The sequence below is a fragment of the Otolemur garnettii genome, unplaced genomic scaffold (assembly GCF_000181295.1).
Source record: "Otolemur garnettii isolate 467f Iridium unplaced genomic scaffold, OtoGar3 scaffold00016, whole genome shotgun sequence".
Classification (NCBI taxonomy): Eukaryota; Metazoa; Chordata; class Mammalia; order Primates; family Galagidae; genus Otolemur; species Otolemur garnettii.
Genome location: NW_003852411.1, coordinates 9,932,800 through 9,959,278, shown reverse-complemented (window position 1 = coordinate 9,959,278; position 26,479 = coordinate 9,932,800). Strand labels below are relative to the sequence as shown.

The window sequence follows — 26,479 nt, the reverse complement described above, 5'->3', positions numbered from 1 at the left end:
CCGGGCTGGGGATTCGAACCCGCCACCTTAGGTGTACGTGGCTGGTGCCTTAGCCGGTTGAGCTATAGGCGCTGAGCCAATTTACATACTTATGATGTGGTCCCTACTTTGACAAAGCGAAGAGCTACTTTACAGATGTAGTTATATGTCAAGTTAAAAAAAGTCTAGGAAATTTAAAGTGTTTACACATAAACCACCAGATCAAATATGAGCCAGGCAAATTTAATTCTTATGGTCTCAGAATTAGGAAACCATTACTGGATATGGTTTCTCAACATCTCTCCCCAGACAGTAACCTGTGTAGCAGCAATTTGCTTATTTGGCAGTTTGTGGAATCCAGAGTATATGATATTAAGAGTTTGCAGGCACCTTATGAATCATGTCGTCAGTGGCCTCACAGTCCAGATTCCGGGCTGAGGCCCAGTGGAGCTAAGCTGCTCAGGCTTGGGGGCAGAGCACTGAGCTGAGACCCCACTCTGAGCAGCACACTGGGCCAGGCACTGAATTAAGCAGGCCATCCAGAAAGGCACTTCTCCACAGACTTGCAGGGCTGGAGAGAAGCCCTGGGATGGCTGGTTCCCTCCCCAGCCTGCCATTCACGTGAATTCACACACGCAGTCTTGGTCAGATGCACATCTGGTTGGTTCTTTGAAGTCTCCAAGGAACAATCTGGTCAGAGTGCAGCCAGCTATTACACTGAGCATTATTTCACTGTCACAGATGAGGAACCAGGACTATAAAGATTAGGGTTACCGTGAGTGAGCCCCCCAGCGGGGATTTGGATCTGTTTCTGAGCCTAGACTTGGCTACATCCTACAGGGGTGGGTGCAGGAGAAGAGCCTCCAAGATGGGAAAAGTGACACCAGCCATGGAGGAGTTAATGAAGGGAGAGTGGATGCCACTGGGACCTCCAGCTCAGCCTCTTCAGAAGCCACGTCAGTTATCAGTACTCAATTGCTTTATCACAGCTTCTCAGAAGAAATCCTTTTCATTCTCACCATTGTTTAATCCCAAAGTAACCTTGTGTGCTACAGTCGCAGTTTATACACAATAATGAAAAGGAATACTAGGAAAGCAAGTGTTTTTGTTTTTTGTTTGTTTGTTTTTTAAGGGGCAGTGAACGATTTAAACTCTCTGAATTGCTCCTGCCATATAAAAACAAATCAAGGTGCAACTTTTGAAACAGAAGCATTCTAAATGAGACTGTTAGCTTGTCCCCAGACATCCATTTCTGATCCTAACCCCCAAGTCTTCAGCAAACTGTTACCTGAGAATTTGCAGCCAACATCAGCTGAATCATCAATATATGAGAACTCATCGGTGGGAGGTTGATCGGGGCTGGAGCTGCAAGCTCCTTTATAGTGTATCCAGCAGAGAGAGAGAGAGAGAGAGAGAGACCCTCCAGCTCTTACCCTCTGAGCCAGATGGTCCAGATGTAAACTCCTGGAGGTGGGGCTTCCGCGTGGGACATCCTGAGAAAAGCTAAGCCTGCTGTTGCTGCTTTGGGGGTAGACTGACTCATGGATTGGAGGGTATCCAGGGCTCCTGTGGCTTGTTCCATAGGCACATCCAAAGAGGCTCACGAAGACAGGCGTGCAGGCCCGGCCGGCCCACGGGCTTTGCGGGGTGGAGTTGGGCTGGTTGGGCTTCATCAGGAGAGGCCAGCTGGTGTGGAATACCCTGAGCTGGGTGGCCCTCTCGCAGCTGCAGAGATCGCCCGCCATAGCTCTGGCAGCCATTCCCATCAGGCCAGGACCCCCACCTTCTTAGACTGGTTCTCTCACCAGAAGCTGTGCTCCCTGCTCTGGGTCCTTCCTCCCCTTGGCTGTGCAGGCCCTATCCAGGGACGATTCAGAGCACGGCATTGGGGGCACTGCGTGTCCCATCTTTCCTTGGTAGGCTGCTCAGCTCTCACCAGCACACTGTCCCCCAGTGTTGCTGTTGCAGGCTTAAAAGTTTCAATTAGTCACTTTAAGGTCCAGGCTGTCACCACTTCCATTTTAAGCCTCCCTCCTACCATTTCTCCCTTTGGTTCCCTCTCCTCTGTTTTGGCCTGTGTATCAACGCCCCTGTCTCCACTGGTGGGCTTGAACTTCGTCTCCTCTCTCTGTCCTCGCCCTTCTCTCCTGGACTCAGCTCAGAGCAGCAGCAGCTAGCTCTGGGTGTGGCACTCTGGAAGTAGCCTCTCTCCTGGCCCTCACATTCTCAGAGAGCTTGTGCTACTGGGTCCCTTGCACACAGCTCTGGGTGGTTAGTTTGCTCTCCTGCACCCAGCCTGGGCAATCACAGAACCCTCTTCAAGTCTTCAGGATTCATGCTGGTATTTTTAAAAAACAGCTAAGAACCTTTCAGATTGAGCCATCAAAATTTGCACAACTCAACTCATATCTGGGGGGTCCACTCCAAATTTTTAATTTCCTTTGGGGATCGGGCACTTTGTCACTGGTTATTTCTAAGCTGCTCTGAAGAATAGAGACTCCACTCTACAAAGCAAATTCCTCTACAAGCAAGAGCCCAGACATCTGGCCACCCCGAGAACGGGAAACATCCAGAGTTCTCTCTGGACCCACGGGGGCCAGGGACAGGTGCTTTGCAGGCCTCAGAATGGCGCAGACATGGTGATTTTATTAAAACACCCCTTCCAGAGGAAGCCAAGCTGAAGAAAGTACAGGGAGAGGCATAAAAATAAACTCAGTAAATTAAAAATAAAGCGAAACCAGTCCTCGGAGACTATTCTTCATTCTTTCCACCCTTTTTGAGGGCAGAAGGGAGGATGGCTGGGAGCAACACAGCTCATGTCCCAGGAGCAGTGGAAGCAAAGCTCATCTCAAGTATTAACACATCTGTGGGTAGAAGAAAAAAAAAACAAAAACAAACTAGGCCATTTGAGGTCATTGACAGAACAGAAAAGAAGCCATTCTCCTGCCCAACCAACAAATTTGAATGGAGCCATTCTGCCACTTGCCCTGGGATCCCATTCAGTGTCTAACAATGCTGTCTATAGATTATTTCTGAAAGCTCACCTAAATCGCTCTTGCTCTGTCTTTGTGACAAGAGGAGGCACCATTTTCCATGTAATCTGCTGAAACCCACCGTCATTACTTCTTTCTTCTCCAAACAGGTAGAAAAGGACTCAGTGGCCTCCCCTGGCCAACCCTTTCGTCCTATCTCAGTCACCCTGCACTGACTTAGGGCCGCCACCAGCAGCTCACAAGGCCTTCCTCTCTCACTACAGTAAATCAGGATGTCTGAGGGCAGGAGGTTCTCCTTGGAATAGAAAACATCACAACCCCTGACATGGGTGTAATGATTACTTCCAAAGCTGCCTGCTCTTGTTTTTCTGACTATGTCACCATCGCATGCTATCTTCTTCTCAAAAGACCAGCCTCACTTTCACTTGACTTTGTCATATTTACATGTTTTAGTAATCCCATTAAGTAGTGTTTAAGTGGTCCCTTCTCTCCACACCCATGCCAGCATCTGAAGCTAATACAGCCTTTTTGGAAAGAAGTATGGAGAATCTCAGAGAGCTAAAAGTCAACTTTCCATGTGATTCCACAATTCCATTACTAGATATCTACCCAGAAGATCATTTTACCATAAGGACTTTTGCATTTGAATGTTTAAAGCAGCTCAATTTACAACCACAAGGATGTGGAAACAATGCACATATCTGTTAACATATGAACAAATTAATAAACTGTGGTATATGTATACCATGGAATACTATTCAGCCATAAAAAGATGGAGACTTAGGGGCGGTGCCTGTGACTCAAAGGAGTAAGGTGCTGGCCCCATATGCTGGAGGTAGTGGGTTCAAACCCAGCCCCAGCCAAAAAAAAACTGAAAAAAAAAAAAAAGATTCATTCTTGGGCAGCACCTGTGGCTCAAAGGAGTAGGGTGCTGGCCCCATATGCCGGAGGTAGCAGGTTCAAACCCAGTCCTGGCCAAAAACTGCAAAAAAAAAAAAAAAAAGATGGAGACTTTACATCTTTTGTATTTATCTGGATGGAGCTGAAGAATATTATCCTTAGTAAAGTATCTCAAGAATGGAAAAACAAGGATCCCATGTACTCAATACTAATTTGAAAGTAGTAGATAAACAACTACAGGTCTGCATGAGGGTAAAGTGCAATTAAATTCAAGAAGGGGGAAGGGGGGCCGTGCCTGTGGCTCAGAGGAGTAGGGTGCCGGCCCCATATACTGGAGGTGGCGGGTTCAAACCCAACCCCGGCCAAAAAAGAAAAGAAGTGGGGGGGATGAAAGGAGGGAGGGGGCTCAGGAAACTCCCACCTCATGGCTACAATCTAGGGGTGTATGGCACACCTTCTGGGTGAAGGCCTCAAATACAACTTAGACTTCTCCTAGCAAATGCAAACAATGTAATCTAACCCTACGAACCCTTTTATTAATCTGAATTTAATTAACACTTCTTGAATTCAATTGTGTTTTTCCCCCCGGGCGGACCTGTATTGTTGATCTTCTAGTTTCAATTTAGGATTGAGTACGTGGGATGCTTGTTTTTCCATTCTCGAGATACTTTACTAAGGAGACTGCTCTTCAGCGCCATCCAGGCCTTACTAAATTAATTTCTTGTCGGTCACGGAGATCTCTTCTGGATCACCCTCCCCCTGCTTAATTGAAGAGACTGTCTCAGAAGTACATTGTGGAAAACCTCCTGGGAAGACTCATCTTTATGGGCGGCCCCTGTGGCTAAAGGGAGTCGAGTGCCAGCCCCATATATAGGAGGTGGTGGGTTCAAACCAGGCCCATGGCCAAAAACTGCAAAAAAAAAAAGACTCATTTTTATTTTACAGTTAGTAGTTGGAGAGATTTTCTCCAACCAGTGAAAAATCTAAAATTTCCAAGTTTGTATTTGAATGGGAACATTTCTAGTTTTATTATTATTCTTTTTTTGAGACAGAGTCTCACTATGTCTCCCTAGGTAGAGTGCTGTGGCATCACAGCTCACAGCAACCTCAAACTCTCTGGGCTTAAGTGATTTTCTTGCCTCAGCCTCCCAAGTAGCTGGGACTATAGGCGTCTGACACAATGCCCAACTATTTTTTGTTGTTGTTGCAGTTGTCATTGTTGTTTAACTGGCCCAGGCCAGTTTTGAACCCATCAACCTTGGTGTATGTGGCAGGCACCATAACCATTGTGCACAGGCGCTGAGCCAACATTTCTAATTTTAGACATCAAATTCTACTGGAAACCTCTAAAATATCTGCAGAGAAAACCTCTGTCAGGAAAGCAACCAAACCTAGGAACCTCCCTGAAATGTCAGCCCCTGTATTTGTGGTAGGGTAGCCCAGACAGGGCAGCAGCCACCTGACCTCACTATCATCATTATATCTCAGTCTCCTTTACTGTTGTGATCCCCAGCACACAACTCATGCTCCCACCTTTGTCCCCTGAGTTCCCATCACTCCCATGCACTCCTTTCACAGTCCTGCCTTCCAATGTCTGCAAGACATTCCCACCCATTGTGCCCAACCAACCCTCTTGTGAACTCCCATCCATCCTCCAAAACCCAACCCAAACATCACCTTCCCAGCAAAGCTGCCCCAACAGTCCTTGGCAGAACCAGGCTTGCTGGGGTCCTGCAGCAAAGCCCCATTTTGCAGCTTCTTGCTTTCACTGCTCCTCCGTGGACTGTGGAGCCTGTAGCAGTTGGGATGTTACCCAGTCCTCCGAGCATCTCAGTGCCCAGAAGAAGGCCTGAAACAAGACAGGGCTGACAGCATGGGTTCTGAGATTGGGGGAAAGTTTGCTCTGATCTACGGCCACTGAAGCCAGCAAGGATTTTTTTTTCTGTTGTTGTTCTCGTTTTCTCCAGGAAAAGGCTCATTGGCCTTGAACAAGTATCTCAGTACCCTTCAGTAAATGGATAGACTGACCTAAAGCATGGATACCTCCCCTCATACCCTTCCAGGGCCCCCTCTGTCCTCTTGTACCCACAAACCCATCAGACTAAAACAGTCCTCACTGCACAGGAAAGGCAGTCCCCGGCTTCCGTTCACTTGGGGATCACAAGGGGATCACATAGCAGTGATGGTCACCGCTGGCCTCCACCATCCCTGACCTAGAGCAGACCTGGAAATCACAGCAGTGGCCATTGATTGGTGTTTGAGAAATCAAGGAACAGTCATAACTTAGAGCTCATTTTTTTTTCTTTATTTTTTCATGAAGAGCTCCAGAAGGCAAGTAGTTTTTCACTTCCCTGCCCTGAAACAGCACAGCAAGACAGGCAGTGTAGGGTGCTGGACGTCAGTTCTTTCTTGTTTTCCAGAGTTCCTGCAATAGGCCTGAGTGAACCCAGAGCAAGGTCCATGTGGCATGTCCTCTGCAAACTATGGATGCTCAGTCCACGTGCAGCAGCACCAGCACTGCTGAAGTCAGGTTGTCTGTCCAGTAGACCCCATCTTGGATCCCAAGAGGAATCCAGACCCGATTTAACATCCTGAGGCCCAGAGCAGGTGCCAGGCCAGAGGCAAAGGTCTCTTACTGAAGGCCTCACATGACACTGTGAAGATCAGATGGCTTGGCTTCAGACCGGAAGGGAAACAGGACAAACAAGGTCAAGAAACCTCTGAAGACTTTAAAAAAGAAATCCTAGATCTGTAGTCCGCAATATTCACAAGAAAAGAACGTTGCTTGGGATTCCAGACCTGAGCATGGAGAAACAAAGGCTGGGCCAACAGAGCCAGAACTTTATTCACAGTAGAACAGTCCTAATCTAAAATTCTAGATTTTAAGCCCACTGTCTTTTAAGAACAAGAATTCTTAAACCTGTCAGACCAGCTGACAGGGAAGAAGGGAAACACATTAAACAAAATAACACACAAAAAAATCAACTCAATCTTCCTTCACCCCCAATATTCTAGCCCACCCCATTAAAAAAATCATTAAAGCCATGCACACCTGCACACACTCAAATATGCAAACGCAATACCAAATACCCAAGGAAATTTCAGGAATCACCTAGGATTTTTCACTAGCTCCCCAGATGCACTTTCTGTCAAGCTCTGACAGTTCTAAGCAGTGAACACTGGAGTTGGGTGAGATTCCTTTTCTTAGTCTTTGGCTTATTAGTCAATATAGAAGAATATCCACAATTGAGTCAGGAAGCCCAAGGCTGGCGTCTGCCTTGCTGTCCTAAGCTGGGGGACACCTGAAGAGAGAGCTCTAAGCTTGCATATATAGCACCCATCATCCATAGGCTCTGCTGTGAAGAGCCCTCCACATTAGTCAAAGTTAAAGCTCAGGTTGTTGGTACTGCATGGCTAGTGCCGCATGGCTGCCATGGGGTATGGACATTGAAGAGGACAGGTGCTTATATGGGATGTTTGGGAGGGGGATTCTGGAGCCCAGGTTTTACAGCATGAGGGAGTGAGAGCGTAAACCTGAGGCAAACCATCATGAGATATCCCAGGACGACAGACTGGAGGGGGAAGAGATCATGGAGTCCAACTCAGCACTTTGCATAAAAACCCATCTATGAAGAAAGCGGAAAGGAGTCTTAGGGGACATTTTCTGAGAAAGGGTGTCTTCCTTCAACTCTGACTCTGTCCTGGCTGTTAGCCTAAATCCTTAACCAGCCCCTGTTTCTGACCATGTTTCTCCCCTTAGATGGAGATGGTTAGAATCCCCCATCAACAGGCCTCCTTGCAAAAGCCAGGCTGGGAAACTCAGAAGACTCAGACTGTACACACTGACCACTTCCCAGTGAAAGTTCAGAACCTCCACTTCTCTGCCTTGTCTTATAGGCAAGGTTTTCCCCCCAACAATTTGTACAATAAATAATTCAAAACATAATGGAAAACCCAGGCAAGGATAGTTGCTGGCCTGAAAATGTGCTCTCTTAACAGTGACTCATAAAACTCACACCTGTGGTTCATTCTCAGTTTAGGGGGTGGAGTGAAGAGTGTGAACTGAACCCCGGGGGCAGGGCAGGAGGTATACACCAGCCCTCACCCTTTATATATTACATTTATCTTAATAAATAGAGCATTCTCAGTCAAATGGCCACCATCAAGAAGGCCAAGAGTTCCTTTTCCTCAAATATCTACACACACCATCAAAGCTACTGGATTACATCCACACGGCAAACTGCACAGCTCTTCCTGAGAGCTCCACTTGCCATAGTGGTCAGGGCCAATAAGTCTCGCCAGACACAGATGCCCATCCCTACTGGGTACCAAGAACTAAGACAAAAAAAATTTCCTTTGCAATAAGGCTCATGAAAGAATTCTTTTAAAATAAAAAGCCCAATTAATAATGACTTTAAATGATTTGATTCCTCCCAAACTTGTTACATACACAAGTTTTCAAGGTCACGTAAAATAAACCTAGACCAGTTGGTCAATAAAGCTTGACCAGTTGGTTAGGAGTTTTCAAGGCCACATCTGCCACCTATAATGGACTAACCAGGCACTAAATTTAGTCCAGCTGGCTTGGCTTCTGTGACTACCTATTTACTGATGTGACAGCTTGGTGACTGCCTTCTCTCGGGCAAGACTCTGAGCTGCATTGTTCAACCTTGATGTGGGAAGCAACATCATACCAGTAGTGAGCTGAAGAATTAGGTGTCTGGATTAAAGTTTACCTTAACAGTTTCCATAAAGCCTACCTTTTAGCCATCCTAGGAAATTTGGGCTTAATTTCCCTATTTTCCTCCACTGCCAAAAACAGTGTTAACTTTAATCTATCACATCAGACCACTTTGGTCAGATGAGTGTGACCAGTTAAAAAAAACAAACCCCTGGGTGGCACCTGTGGCTCAAGGTGTAGGGCGCGGGCCCCATAAACCAGGGGTGGTGGGTTCAAGCCTGGCCCTGGCCAAAACTGCAAAAAAACCCCAAACAAACCCAAAACTGAGGGATACAGATGAATAGCCCTTTAGAAAAACCGAAGACTGATGAACCAACATGGGTCACTCTCCTAGGGAACCTTCAGAGCTCATCCTTCGAAGGTACAGTGTCCACGGAGGTTGGTGGTGGCAGTGCCTCTGTGTTCTTGGCATCACCGTGGAGGCGGCCTTGCTTGCGGGACTTCCAGGAATGTGTCCTGTCCCAGTCGGTGGCCACTGTCTCGTTGTCCCAGATGGTCGAGGTCTCTGTGTCACTCAGGTACCCTGGCTGGCCTGTGTAGTGTGTGGGGTAGATGAGCAATGGTTCGGCGGAGAAGGCTTTCAAGTCCCTGGATTCATAGTACTCCTTGTACTCGGCTCTGAAAACAAGAGGAGCACAGGGCATGAGGGGCAGGAGGCTTATGGAAGAGGGGCAAGGAGTGGAGGGGCCCCGCTTGCTGCTGTCTCGTGAACTGTCATAGATTCATTTCATCATTTTTTATGGTGTATTCTTTGTGAAAAACGTCAGGGCACAAACGTAATAAAGGTCCCTTTAGAAGTTTTCTGCTCAGACACACAAGCAAAAAGGTCAGTCTCTTTCTATTGTGTTCGGATGGACAAGTTCAAAGGATGATTTTCAGGTCTTACTTTGAAAGTTAAAAATTAAGCTCTGTTGCATCATAATGATAAATAAATACGATCTCTTTACAAAAATGCCCTGATCCTAGTTTAATGAGATACTTGAGTTCTGGACAGCAGTGATGGGGTAGGTGACATGGTGGAGCCTGGAGCCATGCCAGCTTGGCTCCAGCAAGTCTAAAAGAGAGGGATGACTTGGCCTTCCTCCCAGGGCTCCTGTGTAGAGTACACAAGGTGACTTCTGGACAGCACCTAGGTCTGTGAGTGCACTGTAAGTATTTATTTCTCTTCTGTTTGGGAGATAATGGTTTGACCTCCACGTTTCTGCCAGGACACAGAAATAAAACCAGACTCTAATATGTTATACAAAAGAGAACAAGGAGCTCCATTCTTACGAAGGACAGGAGACAAAATGAACATGATGCAGTACAGGAAATCTTAGCAGCTAAAATGAAGACCATCTAATGAAGAGAGCACCTAGCAATGGAGAGAAGGCACTGAGGTTAGAACCTGTGTTCCTGCTCCATTAATGAATTTTGGAGTCATTGATTGAACAGCTATTATGGGAAGCATTTGTACAAGACTCTAGGGACACAGAGATGTAAGACTATTCCTGTCTTAAAGGGGAGTCTTACAGGTAAATTATCAGTTACCACCGCTTTTGATAAGTGATGAATCAGAGTAAGCTCCTGGGCCATGAGAACTCTGAGCATCACATAGCCATCTTCTTCCACGACACCTCGCTCAGGTGTCACATCCACAACCCCAAAGCTCTTCCACATCTCTGGGATGGCAAGCATCTTGATAAGCATCAAGATGACTTATTCATGAGACTGGGTTTCTGACCAGACTTTGACCTCTGCAAGGACAGGTACCACTGCCTCACGAACAGTTCACATGATGACCTGAGCCAAATGACCTAGGGATTTTGAGGTGCTTAGGAAGATAACCTTCACCTTGAGGTGTATGAGGCTATGGAAGTAAGAAGAGCAAATACAATGAAGGGATCAACCCAATTATCTTCAGTTAAACTGCCAACTGGGTATCATAAAGAACTTCTGGGCAAGATACCCTCTCTGCCTCATCTTTCCTATCTGTGTAAGGGATAATCACTTGAGTCAGCCTTTCTCACTCATTATGGAAAGATTATTTAGGAAAATTTTAGAAAATATCAAGTACTATTAGAAACCAAGTAGTGTGATTCTTGAAGAAACTGAGCCCAAGGAACAGAGAGGCAGTCCAGGGAGACTCACACAGGATGCTTGTTGTACATGATTGGCAGAAACTCATCCACTGGCAGCATCTTCCCAAAAGGATCGGCTCCAACCAGCTTCTGTGCTCCTTCCAGAGAGATGACATAGCCCAGAGTCCAGTAGGAATAGTCAGCTTCAACCAGATTCACCACATTGGGCACCGCTTTCTCTGGTTCTTTTACTTGCATCCTCTTCCTACCAATATAACTATAAGGAAATGGGCAGAGGAGAAAAATTCCAACTTAAATATTAGCCACTGATAAGGTTGGGACCAGGCTTTGGTTTACACGGACATCTTTGAAAGCTTGGACCAACTGTATTTTACATGAAATGCATCACACTACAAAGTGGATCCCATCACCAACCACGACTGCCATCTCCCATCAGCGAGGCCATTTCTCTGGGCTCCATTTATCAACACCCCAACTATTCCTGCCTAGGAGACTGTGTTCAAGCCAGAAAGGAAAGACAGGGTGAGTAAAAGAGCTTGCGGACTGTTTCCCAAAGATGACGTGAGATCTCCAGCTGTGTTTACAAAGGTTGGAAAGGCACAAAAAAGGCCAGATGTGAGAATCCCAAATCTGTTGTCTTCGTGTCCCCAAAGGTTCAGTCTTGGATGTCTTCTGCACAGCACTCCAAATGCTGATGGTAAGCACAGAACAGAAAAGGCTGGGGCAAAGAGACAGTCTGCAGTGAAGGGCCTGGAAGCCAACAGTGGCCCTGCAGGTTTCTTTTTGGGGAATATGAATGACCCGAAACGCTTTTGCCTGTTAGACTCACCTAGTTCTGCTTGTGCTCCCTCCTAGGACACATCCTGTCCTCTATGAACAACTCCTACCATGCCAGGTGTGCCTGCAGCCACTCCCGCCTTCCTCAGGCTACTCTAAAGGTTCTGCGCTCCTTTCCTTCTGTCTGGAGCCTGTTTGGTGCAGGCTTCACTGGAGCAAGCCGGGGAATTGCCCGCTGTCTGTTTCTTGCCTGCTAGATAAAGCAGCACTTCCTCTGTTCTGCCCTAGAATAATCTCTTTCAAAATTTAAGAGACTCCCTCTTTTGTCAAAGCATCCTAGGATTTGTAGAACAAATCTCTGTTCAGCCTTCACTTCTTCTGAGTACCTCAAACGTCTATCTTTTTAATGACTATCTTTTTTTTTTTTCATTTTTAAAAATCAAATCATAGCTGTGTACATTAATGCAGTCATGAGGTACAATGTGCTGGTTTTATATACAATTTGAAATGTTTTCACCAAACTGGTTAACATAGCCTTCACGGCATTTTCTTAGTTATTGTGTTAAGACATTTATATTCTACGCCTAGTACATTTCACATGTACCCTTGTAAGATGCACCATAGGTGTGATCATCTTTTCCATGACTATCTTTTCAGACGACCCAGTCTGAATTTCTCTCACATATCAGGGAATGGAAAAGAAATTCCTACTGAGCACTTGAGGAACTAACTTAATACTCTTAAGTTAATTCTCTATTAATTTTAACCAATTTGAAGTCAAATATTAAATCTGTGTAATATACATTTTGCAGTTTTGGCTGGGGCTGGGCTTGAACCTGCCACCCTCAGTATATGGGGCTGTGGCCCTACAACTTGAGCCATAGGCACCGCCCCAAATCTGTGTAAAATATTTTTTTTTTCCACGAAATAAGTTTATTGTTTTGGTAGAACTGCACTTTAACAGCTAAAAATTTAGCTTCTGGGTTGAGATATAGTCTAAATAGACAATACACACAGGATTTTGAAGACTTAGTATATAGAAAGGAATGTAAATGAACTCATTAATGGTTTATAAATATTAATTTCATGCTAAAATAATATTTGGGTTAAATAAAATATATTATTACAACTAACTTCAATTTATACTTTTTTTTTTTGCAGTTTTTTTTTGGCCGGGGCTGCGTTTGAACCCGCCACCTCCGGCATATGGGGCCGGTGCCCTACTCCTTTGAGCCACAGGTGCCACCCCAATTTATGCCTTTTTAATGTGATTACTAGAAAATTTGAAATGACATATGGCTTATGTTATATTTCTATTAATCAGCACTTTCTAGATGTTTCCAATGACTCTACCTATTATTCCCATTTACTATTTTCTTTTTCTGGAAAAGTTTAATTCAGCAATCATGGACAGCTTTCAGGTTTTGGGTTTAAGTATCATTTGTTTCTTCTTTATTTTAGAAAGTGAGAGATAAAATTTGAAACTTCTTTTGTTCTTTGAGACTTTATAATAGATTTTAATAGCTTATTTTGACTTGATCAACCTGTGAAATTTGGAAAACTTTTTTTTTTCTTGTACCCTTATCAGGACAACTGTTTTTCCTCCTTGGCTCTGTTGGTACATTGTCATGAGAAAAGCACACATGGACAGGGATGTATACTGATTCTGAGCCCTAGACAGCTTGAATTATCTTCTGAGATTATGAGGCTCAAGTGAAAGCTGCCTTTACAAAGTTACGTGGACATAAAATGGCTTCCAGGCTTCATGTCTATGAGGCCTTAACCACAGGCTACAGAGCCAGAGATTCAGAAAGGCTGACACACAGCAACTTCTGCAGGATACAGGAAGAAACTGATCTCAAAGGGACCATGCAGAATACCAGAGCTAATCACAGGGCTGGTATCTGACAGGGAGCAGATCTCTTTTTATTATATAGTACTGACTTCTGGGTCTATTTCTAATAGGCTTGCTGAGCCATTGCTAGGTTTCTTGTGAACTCAGAATGGTCCATTTACTGAGAGAACAAGTACTCCACCCAGGGCCAGAGTTAAGTTTCCCTCTGAGGATGAGAGAAGTTGGGGATTTTGCTGCAGCAGCTGCTCCAAAGGAACAGGCCCTGATTTGATGGATTGCTTTTGACACACAGCTGGGGAATGGACATAATGCTTGGGAACTTTCTGCTTCATTGAAGGGAAATAAAACCATTGTTCTGTTTTGAAAAGGAAATGAAGGGGAGAGAAGAAAAAGAAGAAGGAAGGAAGAAAAGAAGGAAGGAGAGAAAGAAAGAAGAAAGGAAGAAAAGGAGAGAAAGAAAGGAGGGAGGGAGGGAGGGAGGGACTCAGTTCCCAGAGGTAGCAGACAAAGAGCATTAGCTGAATGTCAGCTCAGAGCCAGCACTCCCTTGATGCGCCTGGGTTCCCTGTGTTAGTTCCCAAATCCAGCTGTGAGAGCTCTCTTTGTCCATGCAACCTCATCTCCCAAAAGGGGACTTCTCTGGCTGCCCTTCCAAGTTCCCACCTGCTCTCCTGGGAGCTGAGGCTTATGTATGACCCAGGACTTTTGCCCTTGCTAGAATGTCTCTCCTCCCTCTTCATACCCCTCCACATGCCACACTGCTTCACAAGTGGGATTTCCGCTGGGCTTCCATGAAAGCGTTCAGAGCCCCACCTTCACTCTGTCCTAAAGCCCTGGATCTGCAGGCAGACTCCAGGCTCATAAAGAATTCCCTATACATTTTTACCCTGAAGAGTAGAAAGATGTAAAAAGCAGTGCTCACCCTCTACCCACTTTGATTCTGAGAACATTTATAGAGAGAAAACCAGGTAAATGAAAGCTTAAGCTGTGTCTCCTACCAGCTGGGGACATGGGGCTCTCTGCCTGTTGGAAAGGACTCAGAACTCTTTGCTAAGCTGGTCTTGTCACTCACATCAGTTCCCAGTCCAGATGAACCTGGTCAATGTCATCCATCAGCTTCATCAACTTTGCCTTAAATTGATGCTCAAAACGCACATCATCCTCAATAACAAGAGTCTTCTGCAGTTCTCGGTCAATTACCTGTGAAGGTCATCAGTGGGAAGACACCGCATGAAAAGTTTGATACTCATGTTGTCAGACAAATAAGAATATTTATGAAAAGTCCTGAGTATAAGTAGCATAATTTGTAATAGCTCAGAACTGGAATCTAAGTAAATGCCCGTCAACAATATAGTGAATAAATAAACTATGGTGTATTTATAAAATGTATGATCTCCAATTAAATGCAATGTCATAGATGACTCTCCTAAACGTCATGTTGGGAGATTACACATTCCATATGATTCTGTTCATATAAAAGAGATCACAAAAACAGGCAAAACTAGTCTGTGTTGTTAGAAGTCAGGAGGGTGACTATCCTCAGGGACTGGTGACCAGAGAGGCCACTTCTGGGATATTGGTAGCCTGTGTATTGATATGGGTCCTGATTAACAGGGGTGTGTTGTTCAGCTTGTGAAATTTCATTGAGCTATACCTTATCATACTTTTATACATACCTATGACATTCGTTTAAAGGTTAAGGTGGAAAAAAAGGCATAGACTGGATCATTAAAAGAGAAAAGGCATTCAAGAGACATTTCTTTGGAGACTTTCTCTTTTATAGTGGGAATCAACCCTTAATTAGGAGCCCAGCCTCCAGTACCCTCCTGTCAGTGTCTGGATCTGTAAGACACAGGTTCAAGTTCTGGCTCTGCTGCTTCCTACCTGGACAAATGAATAATTATCCATTGGGTAAACGGGGTCCATCCCTCCCACCCCACCTCACATGACTTCTGTGTGACTTCTTATGGGAAATCACTGAATAGATGACATGACAGACACATACAAAGCATTCATGCTGCTGATGATAATGAATGAATAAGTGTCGTCCCTAGGACCAGGTCATCTCCCTGCCACCATCCCAACTGGCACCAAAGCGACCCCTCCTCATCCCTTTGTTGCTGGCCACAGTTCAGAGGAAGACACAGGCAGAAGCAGCTCTCAAGGATTCTTCTAGAAGGGTTATAGGTTCACTTTATATTTGGTCTTAATTCACCTATAATAGCTCTCTCTCCTTTCTCCTCATCGTAAAATTGCACATCTAAAATAAACACTATTTACCTCTTTCCAGACAGAGTAGTGGCTAAGAAAGCAGCCGATTTCACCCCTGGTCAGAGGCCTGGAGGAGTAGGGATCACGATATCCAGGAAGCATTTCAATATTCAGGGCCTTGAGTTGGCTTGTGTTGAGTGCCCTGCATCACAGAGAACATGTCTGATAATTATCAAGTCAAAATGTCCCCACCACAAAGGCTAGAGAGAGAGAGAGGGAGAGATGGAGAAAGTGTCCTACATATTTCCCCAGAGCCTCTGCACACAGAGAGAAAGACTTCTCTGGTTTCCCGTTATTCCCCAGAGCTAATGTGTCACAGCAGCACTTTGAGCTTTGTGAAGATGACAGGATGTCATATTTCTGTGCATCCCTCGCTATGCCCAGCACAGTTCTAAGCATCATTAATTTTTTTATAATTAAAAATATACTCTCCTAATAAAGGGGAAGTAGTTCACAGGAGCACTAAATACTGGAAGGGATACGTAGGAAGGAATGAGGAGGGGGATTGTGTGCATGTGTCTGCCTTTCCCTTGGACCTAAAATAAAAACAAAGTTAAGAGTAAAAATAGCAGAGAAGCATTTCCAGAATGATGGAGTAAGGACCTTTGAAAATCTACTCCTTTATGAAAGCAATGAGGACACTGGAAAAACTGTCAAAATCAACTTTTCCAGTCACTGGAAATTAACTAAAGGTTGGCAATAACCCAAGGAGTGTTTATTCAAGACAAACTGCTGAATCTCAGTTCACACAGTGAGCTTTGTGGTATTTACACTTTCCCTAATCTCATCCCTTTCTCCCCAACCCTATGGAAGCCTTCAAAACTAGCAGCCTTACAACTATAGCAGCTGTGAAAACCAGCAACCTAGCAGCCACTGGAGGGGACAGAATGGATTTGGCCTACACCCAGAAGATAAGCCTATCCAACCTACCTGTACTTCTTGGAAAAACTGCCCTGTCTCAGAGTTCTTTCTATACAAACTGTCTTATCTGTAGGGCATTGCCAAGAACCACTAGCAGCAACCATTTAATATTATAGCTGTCCAAGCAGCATTATCAGTTAAGGCTAAAAACAGGCCAAAAAATTTTAAAACCTGAGGAATAAAAGATACATAGAAATTCGAAATGTTCCAAAACATTCCTGAAAATATAGACGGCATCTTCAGGGCTGTGCAAATACCCAGTAAAGACCTGAGAAGTCTAATTTTTTACCTCTGGTTGACCTTGAGGACCTGGGGGGAAAAGGCAGTGAAAGCAAATGGATTAACTGCTGCAATCGATAAGGAAGAGGTTGTCATAATGAGTTTTTAAAAGTAAACCAACTATGTGATATCTACAAGAAACAGACTTCAGATTCAAAGACACAAATGAGTTAAAAGTTAAAGGAAAGAAAAAGATGTACCATGTAACGCATGAGGAAGACATAGCAACTATAAATTATAAACCTAACAATGGAACCCCCAAAACATGAAAAACTGGCAGAACTGAATGGAAAAATACACAATTCAATAGTAATAGTGTCACACTTTAATATCTCACTTTCAATAATGGATAGAACCACCAGGCAGAACAACAACAAGGACTTAGAAGATTTGAATTCCACCACCAATTAGACCTAACATACATCTATAGAACATTCCACTCAGCAATAGCAAAATATACATTTTCAAGTGCATATGGAATATACCATGTTAGACCATAAAGACCATACAGATCATAAATTAAGCCTTAGTTACTTCAAAGGACACTCCAACCTCAATAGAATGAAATTAAAAATGAAAAACAAAAGCAAATCTGAGAAATTCACAAATATGTGAATTAAATAACATACTCCTAAATAACCAATGGGTCAAATAAGAACTTATAAGAAAGATTAGAAGACATTTTGAGATGTATGAAAATATCTCAACATCTTAAGAAACTAGAAAAAGAAGAGAAAACTAAACCCAAAGCAAGGTAATGGAAGAAAATAATGAAAACTATAATAGAAAGAGTTAAAATAGAGAACAGAAAAACAGAAAAATAGAGGAAATTAACAAAAACAAAATTCTGCTCTCTGAAAAAGTAAACAAAATCCTTCAAATTATTAGACTCAAATTATTAAAATCGGGAATAAAAGAGGGGTCATCCTATTGAGCTTGTGGAAATAAAAAAGACTCACACCTATTAACATAGATGTCAGCAGGTTAGATAACCTAGATGGAATGAACAAATTGGCAGAAAGATACAACTATGAAAACTTACTCAAGTAGAAACAGAAATTATGAAAAGACTTTTACTAAGTAAAGAGGCTGAATTCATAATCAAAAGTTTCCCTAGTCAATAGAGTGAATAGACAACCTACAGAATGGGAGAAAATATTTGCATCTGATAAAGGGCTGATAACCAGAATCTATAAAGAACTCAAACAAATAAGTAAGAAGAAAAATCAGATAACTCCATAAAAAAGTAGGCAAAAGACATGAACAAAAAGCTTGTCAAAAAAAGATAGACTACAGCCATAAGTGGCGGTTCATGCTTGTAGTCCTAGCACTCTGTGAGGCTGAGGTGGGTGGATCCCTGGAGCTCAGAAGTCCAAAGGAGACCAGCCTGAACAAAAGTGAGACCTCACCTCTACGAGGCAGGTGTTGGTGGAGGGGACACCTGTAGTCCCTACTACTTAGGAGACCAAGGCAAAAGGATCACTTCAGTCCAAAAGTTTGAGGTTGCTGTGAGCTATAATGCCACAGCACTCTAGCCTAGATGAAAGAGTGAGACTTTGTCTTAAAAAAAAAACCCAAAAATGATAGACTAATGATCAAAACAAACATGAAAAATACTCAACATCTCTAATCATCAGGGAAACACAAATCACCAAACTCCAGTGAGTACAGCATTTCTTTAAGAGTCCCCAAACAACAGATGCTAGTATAGATGCAGAGAGAAGGGAACACTTAGGCACTGTTGATGGGACTGCAAACTAGTAAAACTTCTGTGGAAAATAATACAGAGATTTCTCAAAGTACTAAAAGTAGACCAGCAATCCCAGTATTGGGCATTTACCAAAAGGGAAAAAAGTCCTAAAATTTTGTCCTTTTATCAAAAAGATACATGCACTCAAATGTTTATTGCAGTGCAATTCGCTATTGCAAATATGTGGAATTAATGTAAGTGCCCATCAATATGTAAGTGAATTATAAAATGTGGTACATGTATGCCATGGAGTACTACTCAGCCATTAAAAAAATAGTGAACAATCTAAATGGAACTGTAGACCCTTCTTCTAAGTATCTCAAGAATGGAAAAAAACATACTCACTATTAAATTGGAATTAATCAATTGACATTCATGTGTATATCTGGTAGTAAAATTCAACAGAAACCAAGCAGGTAAGGGAGGGGAGGGGAATGGACAAGTAAGTTCACACCTAATAGGTACAATGTGTGCTATTTTGGTGATGGGCACACTTTTTCCTTTGACTCAAACTGGACAAAAGCGATCCACCTAACCAAAATGTTTATACCCCCATAATAATTCTGAAAAAATTTTTAAAAAGTTTCTCCCACAAAAGAAGCCCTACATTAGATGTCTTCACTGGAGAACTCTGCCAAATGTTTAACAAGTTATTAACATTACTCCTTCACAAACTCTTCCAAAAAACAGAAGAACATGGAAACACATCCCAACTAATTTCATAAGGCCAATATTATTCATCACAAGAAAGCTATAGATAAATATCCTTTATTAATATAAATGCAAAAATATTTTTAAAATACTAGCAAATAGAATCTAGCAACACATTAAAGTGATTCTATAGCATGACCAAATGGGATTTATCCCAGTATTAAGAACTTGGTTTAAAATGTGAAAATCAAGCACTAGCATAAAGACAAACTGAATAATAGTGAGGGCTCAGAAATAAACCTTATATCTATGTCAATTGATTTTTGAGAAAGGTGTGAAGATGATTCAGTGGAGGAAAGAAACCAGTCTTTTAAACAGTGGTGCAGGGACAAATGGATAACCACATAAAAATAAATGAATTTGGATTCCTACCTTATACCATATGCAAAAATTAGCTTAACACTAATTAGCCCAACACAAGGACTTTAAAATAAGAGATAAAACCATGGAAGAAAATATAGGAGTAAGTCTTCAAGGTTTGGGATTTGATAATGGATTTTCAGATAAGACACCAAAAGCACAAGCAACAACACATAATACACTGGAGTTTGCCAAAATAAAAAAGCTTTTTGTTTCAAAGGACATCATAATCAGAGTGTGACAATCTATAAACTGGGAGAAAATATTTGCAAAGTATATATCTGAGAAAGGACTTGCATCCAGAATGTATAAAGAACTCTCAAGACTCAACTAGTTCCCCTGGTCCATGTGGCTGATGAATGGGCTTGGGGCTATTGAGGGTACTTGAGGCAATGGTTCTCAAATTCTACAGCACCTCAGAATAGGGCTGCCAGATTTAGCAAATTAAAAACACAGAGCACCTGGTTAAATTTAAATTTCAGATAAACAAGAAATAACTTTTTAGTAGCTAAGCCCCATGTAATGTTTGGGCAAATTTAACTGGAGGTCCTGTATTTTATGGAGTGATTCTTAAGTGCAGATCTTGGGCCCAACCCCAGTGATTGTGATTCAGCAGGTCTGACATAGGACTCAGAAAGTTGCCTCTTAACCACCTTTGGGGACTCAGATGTGAGTGTCCAGACCATACTTTGAGAAACACTAGAGAGAGTCTCTGTAGGGGTCATAAAACAGCTGCTAGCCATAATTAGTAGGGGTATGCAAATACAAAACAAAGGCATTTACATATTCCAAGCTAACATCAGGGAAATCCATGTTTTGTAAAAATCTGTGTCTCCAGATAATTTAAGGTGTCAAATAAAAGGGCAAGGGCAAACAGAGCAAAACAAAATAATAACAATAAGAACAAAAAACCCTGAAGGAATCCAATCAGGTTCTCTGTGTTACTTTTCTGCCATATTCCTGGGAAAACTAGCTACTATAATCAGCCCAGGAAGACTGTGGCAGGCCTGTTATGCAACAGTACATGTAGACCTTTATGCATTTTTTTCCATATTTTATTTTCATTTATTTTTTTTCAGCTTGCCCAAGTTTTATCACTTATCTAAATCAGGCTCTGGACACAACTCTGAAAGCATTCCTTCTGTTAGAATATTGGCTGGAGTGTCCAACCATGGCCCATGGCTTGCTATAAATGCTACACACAAACACTAACAAAAGACATTAAACAATAACAAAACAAAATCTGTGCATAATTTTTGTGATAACTGCCACCCTAGATACGCACTCATAGCCAGCAACAGGCCACAGTTGGATGTCCCTGACGAGAATCTGGAAACCTCAACAATTGCAAGAACCCTCAGAATAAGACAATCTAGTATAATGTGAAACTTGAGTGTAATGATCACTGAAGATCATTGGATGGTGAGTGTGTCTCAGGCTTGATCTACTGGGTGAAATCAACTTAAATATAGGTAGCACAAGGCCATTTTAAAAGTGTACCTATCCTTTAATGACCAGTACGTCTTAGTCCCAACAGAGCTCTGCTGGAGAAGGCACATTCCCACTCCAACTACATCTATAAAGGGAGAAAAAAATCTACCGGTAACTCACTTTCCATCCACGGCCTCAACAATCTTGACCTCAATCTCCTGCTCATATAGTGTGCGCAGCATCCGGTCCCGCCTATCTTTTCTGCGTTTGAGGTTTATCATGAAAATCTAACACAAAAAGAAAAAGGGAAAAGAAATACACATTACTTGGGTCTCATTTTAGGCTATTTGAAAAGAGTTTAGTAAATGTAATGACCAACATGTTAGGTAGAATAAGGAGTGGGAGGACAGAGAAAACTATGATGAAGATTTGTTTATATTTCACACTGGGGCTATACAGGGTAAATGATACTAATCCAAACTGAATTACTTTAAAAACTATATTTAGGGAAGTAATTATCCTTGCTTATCTGATGGTAATTGATAAAGAAGTTTTCCTCTCTCTTCAGATAGGAAAGTTTAAAGGTTAATCCTCAAGAAACCAAAGGTAGTCCTTGTTAGCTTACAACATAATCCTATACTTAGGAAAAGCTCAAGATTCCACCCCAAAACTGTTAGAACTGATAAATGTATTCAGTAAAGATGCAGGATATAAAATCAACATACAAAATTCAATAGCATTTCTACATGCCAACAGTGAACCATCTGAAAAAGAAATCTAGAAAGCAATCTCATTTATAATAGCTACAAAAAACCCCAAAATACTTAGGAACAAATTTAATCAAAGAAATGAAAGATCTCTACAATTAAAACTACAAAACACCGATGAAAGAAATCAAAGAGGACATTCAAAAAATGGAAAGATATCCAATGCTCATGAATCTAAAGAATTAATATTGCTCAAATGGCCATACTATCCAAAGTGATAAATAGATTCAATGCAATCCCTATCAAAATACCAATGACATTCTTCAAAGAAATAGAAAAAACAATCCTAAAATTTGTACAGAATCACAAAAGATTGCAAATAGTCAAAGAAATCCTCAGCAAAAAGAACAAAGCTAGAGACATCATACTACCTGATTTCAAAATATGCTGCAAAGCTATAGTAACCAAAACATCATGGCATAAGCATAAAAACAGACATGTAGATCAACAGAACAGAATAGACAATTCAGAAATGAATCTGTGTATTTACAGCCAACTCATTTTCAACAAAAACACTGACAACATGCCTTAGAGGCAAGACAGACTCCTCAATAAATAGTGCTGGGAAAACTGGATATTCACATGCAGAAGAATGAAACTAGACTCCTGTATCTCACGTTATAAAAAAAATCAAATCAAAATGGATCAAAGGGCTCCGGCACCTGTGGCTCAAGCGGCTAGGGCACCAAGGTGGTGGGTTCGAATCCTCAGCCCGGGCCCGCCAAACAACAATGATGGCTGCAACCAAAAAATGGCCAGGCGTTGTGGCGGGCGCCTGTAGTCCCAGCTACTTGGGAGGCTGAGGCAGGAGACTCGCTTGAGCCCAGGAGTTGGAGGTTGCTGTGAGCGTGATGCCATGGCACTCTACCTAGGGGGATAGCTTGAGGCTCCGTCTCAAAAAAAAAAAAAAATGGATCAAAGACTTAAAACAATAAAACTTCTAGAAGAGAATTTTGAGGAAAATGTTTCAGTACTCTGGTCTGAGCAAAGATTTTCTTTTTGTCTCAGACCTCAAAAGCACAGGCGGCAAAGCAAAAAGAAAGAAATGGGATCAAATCAAGCTAAAAAGCTTTTGCACAGCAAAGAAATCAACTGAGTGAAGAGAAAACCCAAAGAATGCATTTTTTTTTGGCAAACTATCCATTTGACAAGGAATTAATAACAAGAATATATATGCAACTCAAACAATTCAATAATAAAAAGCCAAATAATCCAATTAAAATGGGCAAGAGATCTAAATAGATATTTCTCAAAAGAAGACATAGGGCAGTGCCTGTGGCTCAAAGGAGTGGGGCGCTGGCCCTATATACCAGAGGTGGCAGGTTTTGGCCCCAGCCAAAAATTGCAAAAAAAAAAAAAGAAGAAGAAGAAGAAGAAGACATATAAATGGCATTCAAAATCACTAATCATTAGGGAAATGTAAATCAAAACCATGATGAGCTATCATCTTACCCAAGTTAAAATGTCTATTATCAAAAAGACAAAAATAACAGATGTTATCAAGAATACAGAGGAAGGGAAATTCTCATCACTTTTGGTGGGAATATAAATTAGTAGAGCCACAATGGAAAACAGTATGGAAGTTCCTTAAAACGCTGAAAATAGTGTTTCTTCCAGCTATTTTAAAATATACTATTAATTCTTATGAACTATATGGCTTCCCTACTGTGCTATTGAACAACAGAACGTATTCCTCCTATCTAACCTTCTGTTTGTAACCATTAACTAACCTGTCTTTATCCCCTGCCTTCCCGGCCTCTGGTAACCATTTTTCTCTCTACTTTCATGAGACCAATATTTTTTTAGTTCTCACATATGAGTGAGAATAGTCAACATTTGTCTTTCTGTACCTGGTTCATTTCACTTGACATAATGTTCTCCAGTTCCATCTGGGTTGCTGCAAATGACCAAGATCTTATCCTTTTTATGTATTTTATCATGTATATGTCACGTTTTCTTCATCCATTCATCCACTAAATGTCTTTTTAGATCTTTTGCCCATTTTAATGGGATTATTTGGTTTTTTTTGTGACCGAATGTTGAATTCCACATATATACTTGTTATTAATTGCTTGTCAAATGGATAGTTTGCCAAAAAAAGAAAAAAATACCCAAAACATTCTGTAGGTTTTTTCCCTGCTATTTTAAAAGATGTGGAATGTTCCCAACACAGAGAGATGATAAATCTTTGAGGTGATAGACATCCTAATCACCCTGATCTGATCATTACATATTACATACATGTATCAAAAATACAAGTGCCCCATAAATATGTATGATCATTATATATAAATTAAACAAAAACTTGTGGGGGAATAAAAGAGGCCAAAGGTGAATTAACCCAAAACATACACCAGTAAGGGGTAGGAGGCAGTTTGGCAAGTGGCTAAATTTATCATCTGACTTCAGTTAAAGTCCCAAGTGCTATTTATTGTTTGCCTTGGGCCAATTCCTATGCCTTAGTTTCCTCATCTGGAAAATCAAGGCCCTATCTCATGAGTACTGCATATTAGTATCATTACAGATACTACAGATAAATTTAACATCATTCAAAGAATAAGCAAAATTTAGTCTTTTTTTTTTTTTTTCTTGAGACAGAGTCTCATTCTGTTATCCAGGCTAGAGTGCTCTGGCATCATCATAGCTCACAGGAACCTCACACTCTTGGGCTTGAGCAATCCTCTTGTCTCAGCCTCCTGAGTAGCTTGGGACTACCAGTACCCACCCGATACCTGGCTAGTTTTTCTATTTTTAGTGGAGATGGAGTCTCACTCTTGCCCAGGCTGGTCTCAAAGTCCTGAGCCATAAGCAATCCACCTGCTACAGTTTCCCAGAGTACTAGGATTATAGCGTGAGCCAGTGTTCAGCCCCAAATGTAAAGTCTTAAAACATATTTTCAAAGGTTCCAAACTGAATTATCAAAGTGTGAATTTTAGCCGCTTTTTTTGCCAGAATTCTTCAACTTCCTTATAAACGAGGACATTTTTCTGAAAGAAGAAAAGAGAAGGGGTTCTGCCCATGGGGGTAGCCCTTGGACGGGAGGAAAGGCATAATTTCCACATCATGTGGACTGTAGGAAATGCTATCAAGAGGATAGCTACTGGTCCACCTTAAGCCCTAAATTCCTGACGGCTGCACTGAATACACACATGTCACCAGGCCACTATGGGGAGTTACAGATAAGGAGCCTATCCTCATTATTCCCAAGTTTAAAGAACCACAGAAGTTCCCAAAGCTGTATGAATGTTATTTCGGGTAAATTAGGGTTTTAATAAGGTCCTTTTGCCATGTGCAATAATAAACTCATTTTGAATGTTAAACTGGTCTTCCAAGATTGGGAGACTTTAGTTGCCAGAAAAAAAAAAAAAAGATGATGATGCATAGCATGGTAAAGGAGAAACCTACAAGGAAAATTCAGACCATACTGACTTCATCCTGACTAATCAGCTGGATGAGCTCAAGGAAGACATGATTCTAGGTCCAGGTGCCTGGTCTGTAAAAAGAGAGAACTGAACAAACTCATCTCTCAAGTTCGGTACGGATTAATATATCCAAGGTCTGTAGTTTATAATAAAGTCTATCATAAACTTTGTACTGTAGCATAATAGACTTATACTGTGCTTTATACTGTGGTTGGAATAAGGGAGCCCAGACTATACTGCATTAAGGTTTGTTGACATGGTCATCCTGAATGCAGCCCTAAACAGATGTTTTACTAGGGCCAAAAGCTACACAAACTAAAATTTCAACCCTTCCTTGCAAAATATTCTCATTTTTATCCATTTATAAATCCCTGGGCAAAGAAACTAATGGGGGAGCAAGGTGTCCCCTCTGAAGAAATGGTCTACCTGATTTAAGGCAAGTAGATAGAGTGCATCACAATTTTATTACCTCCCTCCCTTATTCACTAACAGAGTTAATTATTAAAAGAAAACATAATTTCATGATGACTCTATTTGCCTCATTACTTGGGACTTTATAACTTAATGGGTTGTGTTTTTCCGTGGTTCATTTTCACCCCTGTTTAGAGTCCTCCTACTGCAATGGGCCATGCTCCAAACCTCAGTTTTATAGATATGGAAGGGAAAGGGCATTTTCTCATGTGTAAACATGGGGTCATCTGGGGTCACTTCAGGAGAGCAAAACTGCAGGACAGCAAAATCTGAACAGAGATGCATCCCCTAAGTTCTCCTTAGACCAGAGACTTCCAGACTCTGATACATAACAATGCAGCCCCAGTCCTTGGCAAAGTAAGTGCAATAAAAATACATCCATGAAGGGCCAAGTCTGATGCCTCATTCACACTGGGCGAGCAAGCAGCAACAGAGAAGTAGAGCCCTGGGCCCAAGGCAGCCCAGACACCTGCAGTGAGGCCGCAGAACACACGGAGGACTGGAAAGGCCTCTGAGAACGTCCCTTTTCTACCCTCCTATCTTCATTCTAGATGGGGGATAATCACCCTGCGCTCAGGAAAGTTCAGCCTCTGACCTGTGTCACTTAACATAGGGCTGGAATCTTCCCAAAGAGCTCTTGGGGTGACCTAGTCCTGACTGTGTCCTGCCAAAAGAAGACCAGAGCTAGAAGATTCTAGTTTTGTCCCATTTTATCTGCTTTGATTTGGTCCTCACAGGCGTGTGTTTTTAGGAGGAAAAATGAGTATGTC

The 26,479-nt window shown here is 42.1% G+C and overlaps 1 protein-coding gene across 1 annotated transcript in view; it reads right to left on the bottom strand.

The window, feature by feature from the left end:
• Positions 1 to 8,839: 8,839 nt before the first annotated feature.
• The window catches only part of COLGALT2 (collagen beta(1-O)galactosyltransferase 2), a 98,832-nt gene continuing 81,192 nt past the window's right edge, over positions 8,840 to 26,479 (bottom strand). The window contains exons 8-12 of the mRNA XM_012802617.2: positions 21,230 to 21,336; positions 15,607 to 15,739; positions 14,399 to 14,526; positions 10,744 to 10,950; positions 8,840 to 9,231 (exon numbers count right to left, since the gene is read on the bottom strand). Of these exons, the coding sequence (XP_012658071.2) occupies positions 8,955 to 9,231; positions 10,744 to 10,950; positions 14,399 to 14,526; positions 15,607 to 15,739; positions 21,230 to 21,336 (852 nt within the window). The 3' untranslated portion in view covers positions 8,840 to 8,954. The remainder of the gene's footprint in view (positions 9,232 to 10,743; positions 10,951 to 14,398; positions 14,527 to 15,606; positions 15,740 to 21,229; positions 21,337 to 26,479) is intronic.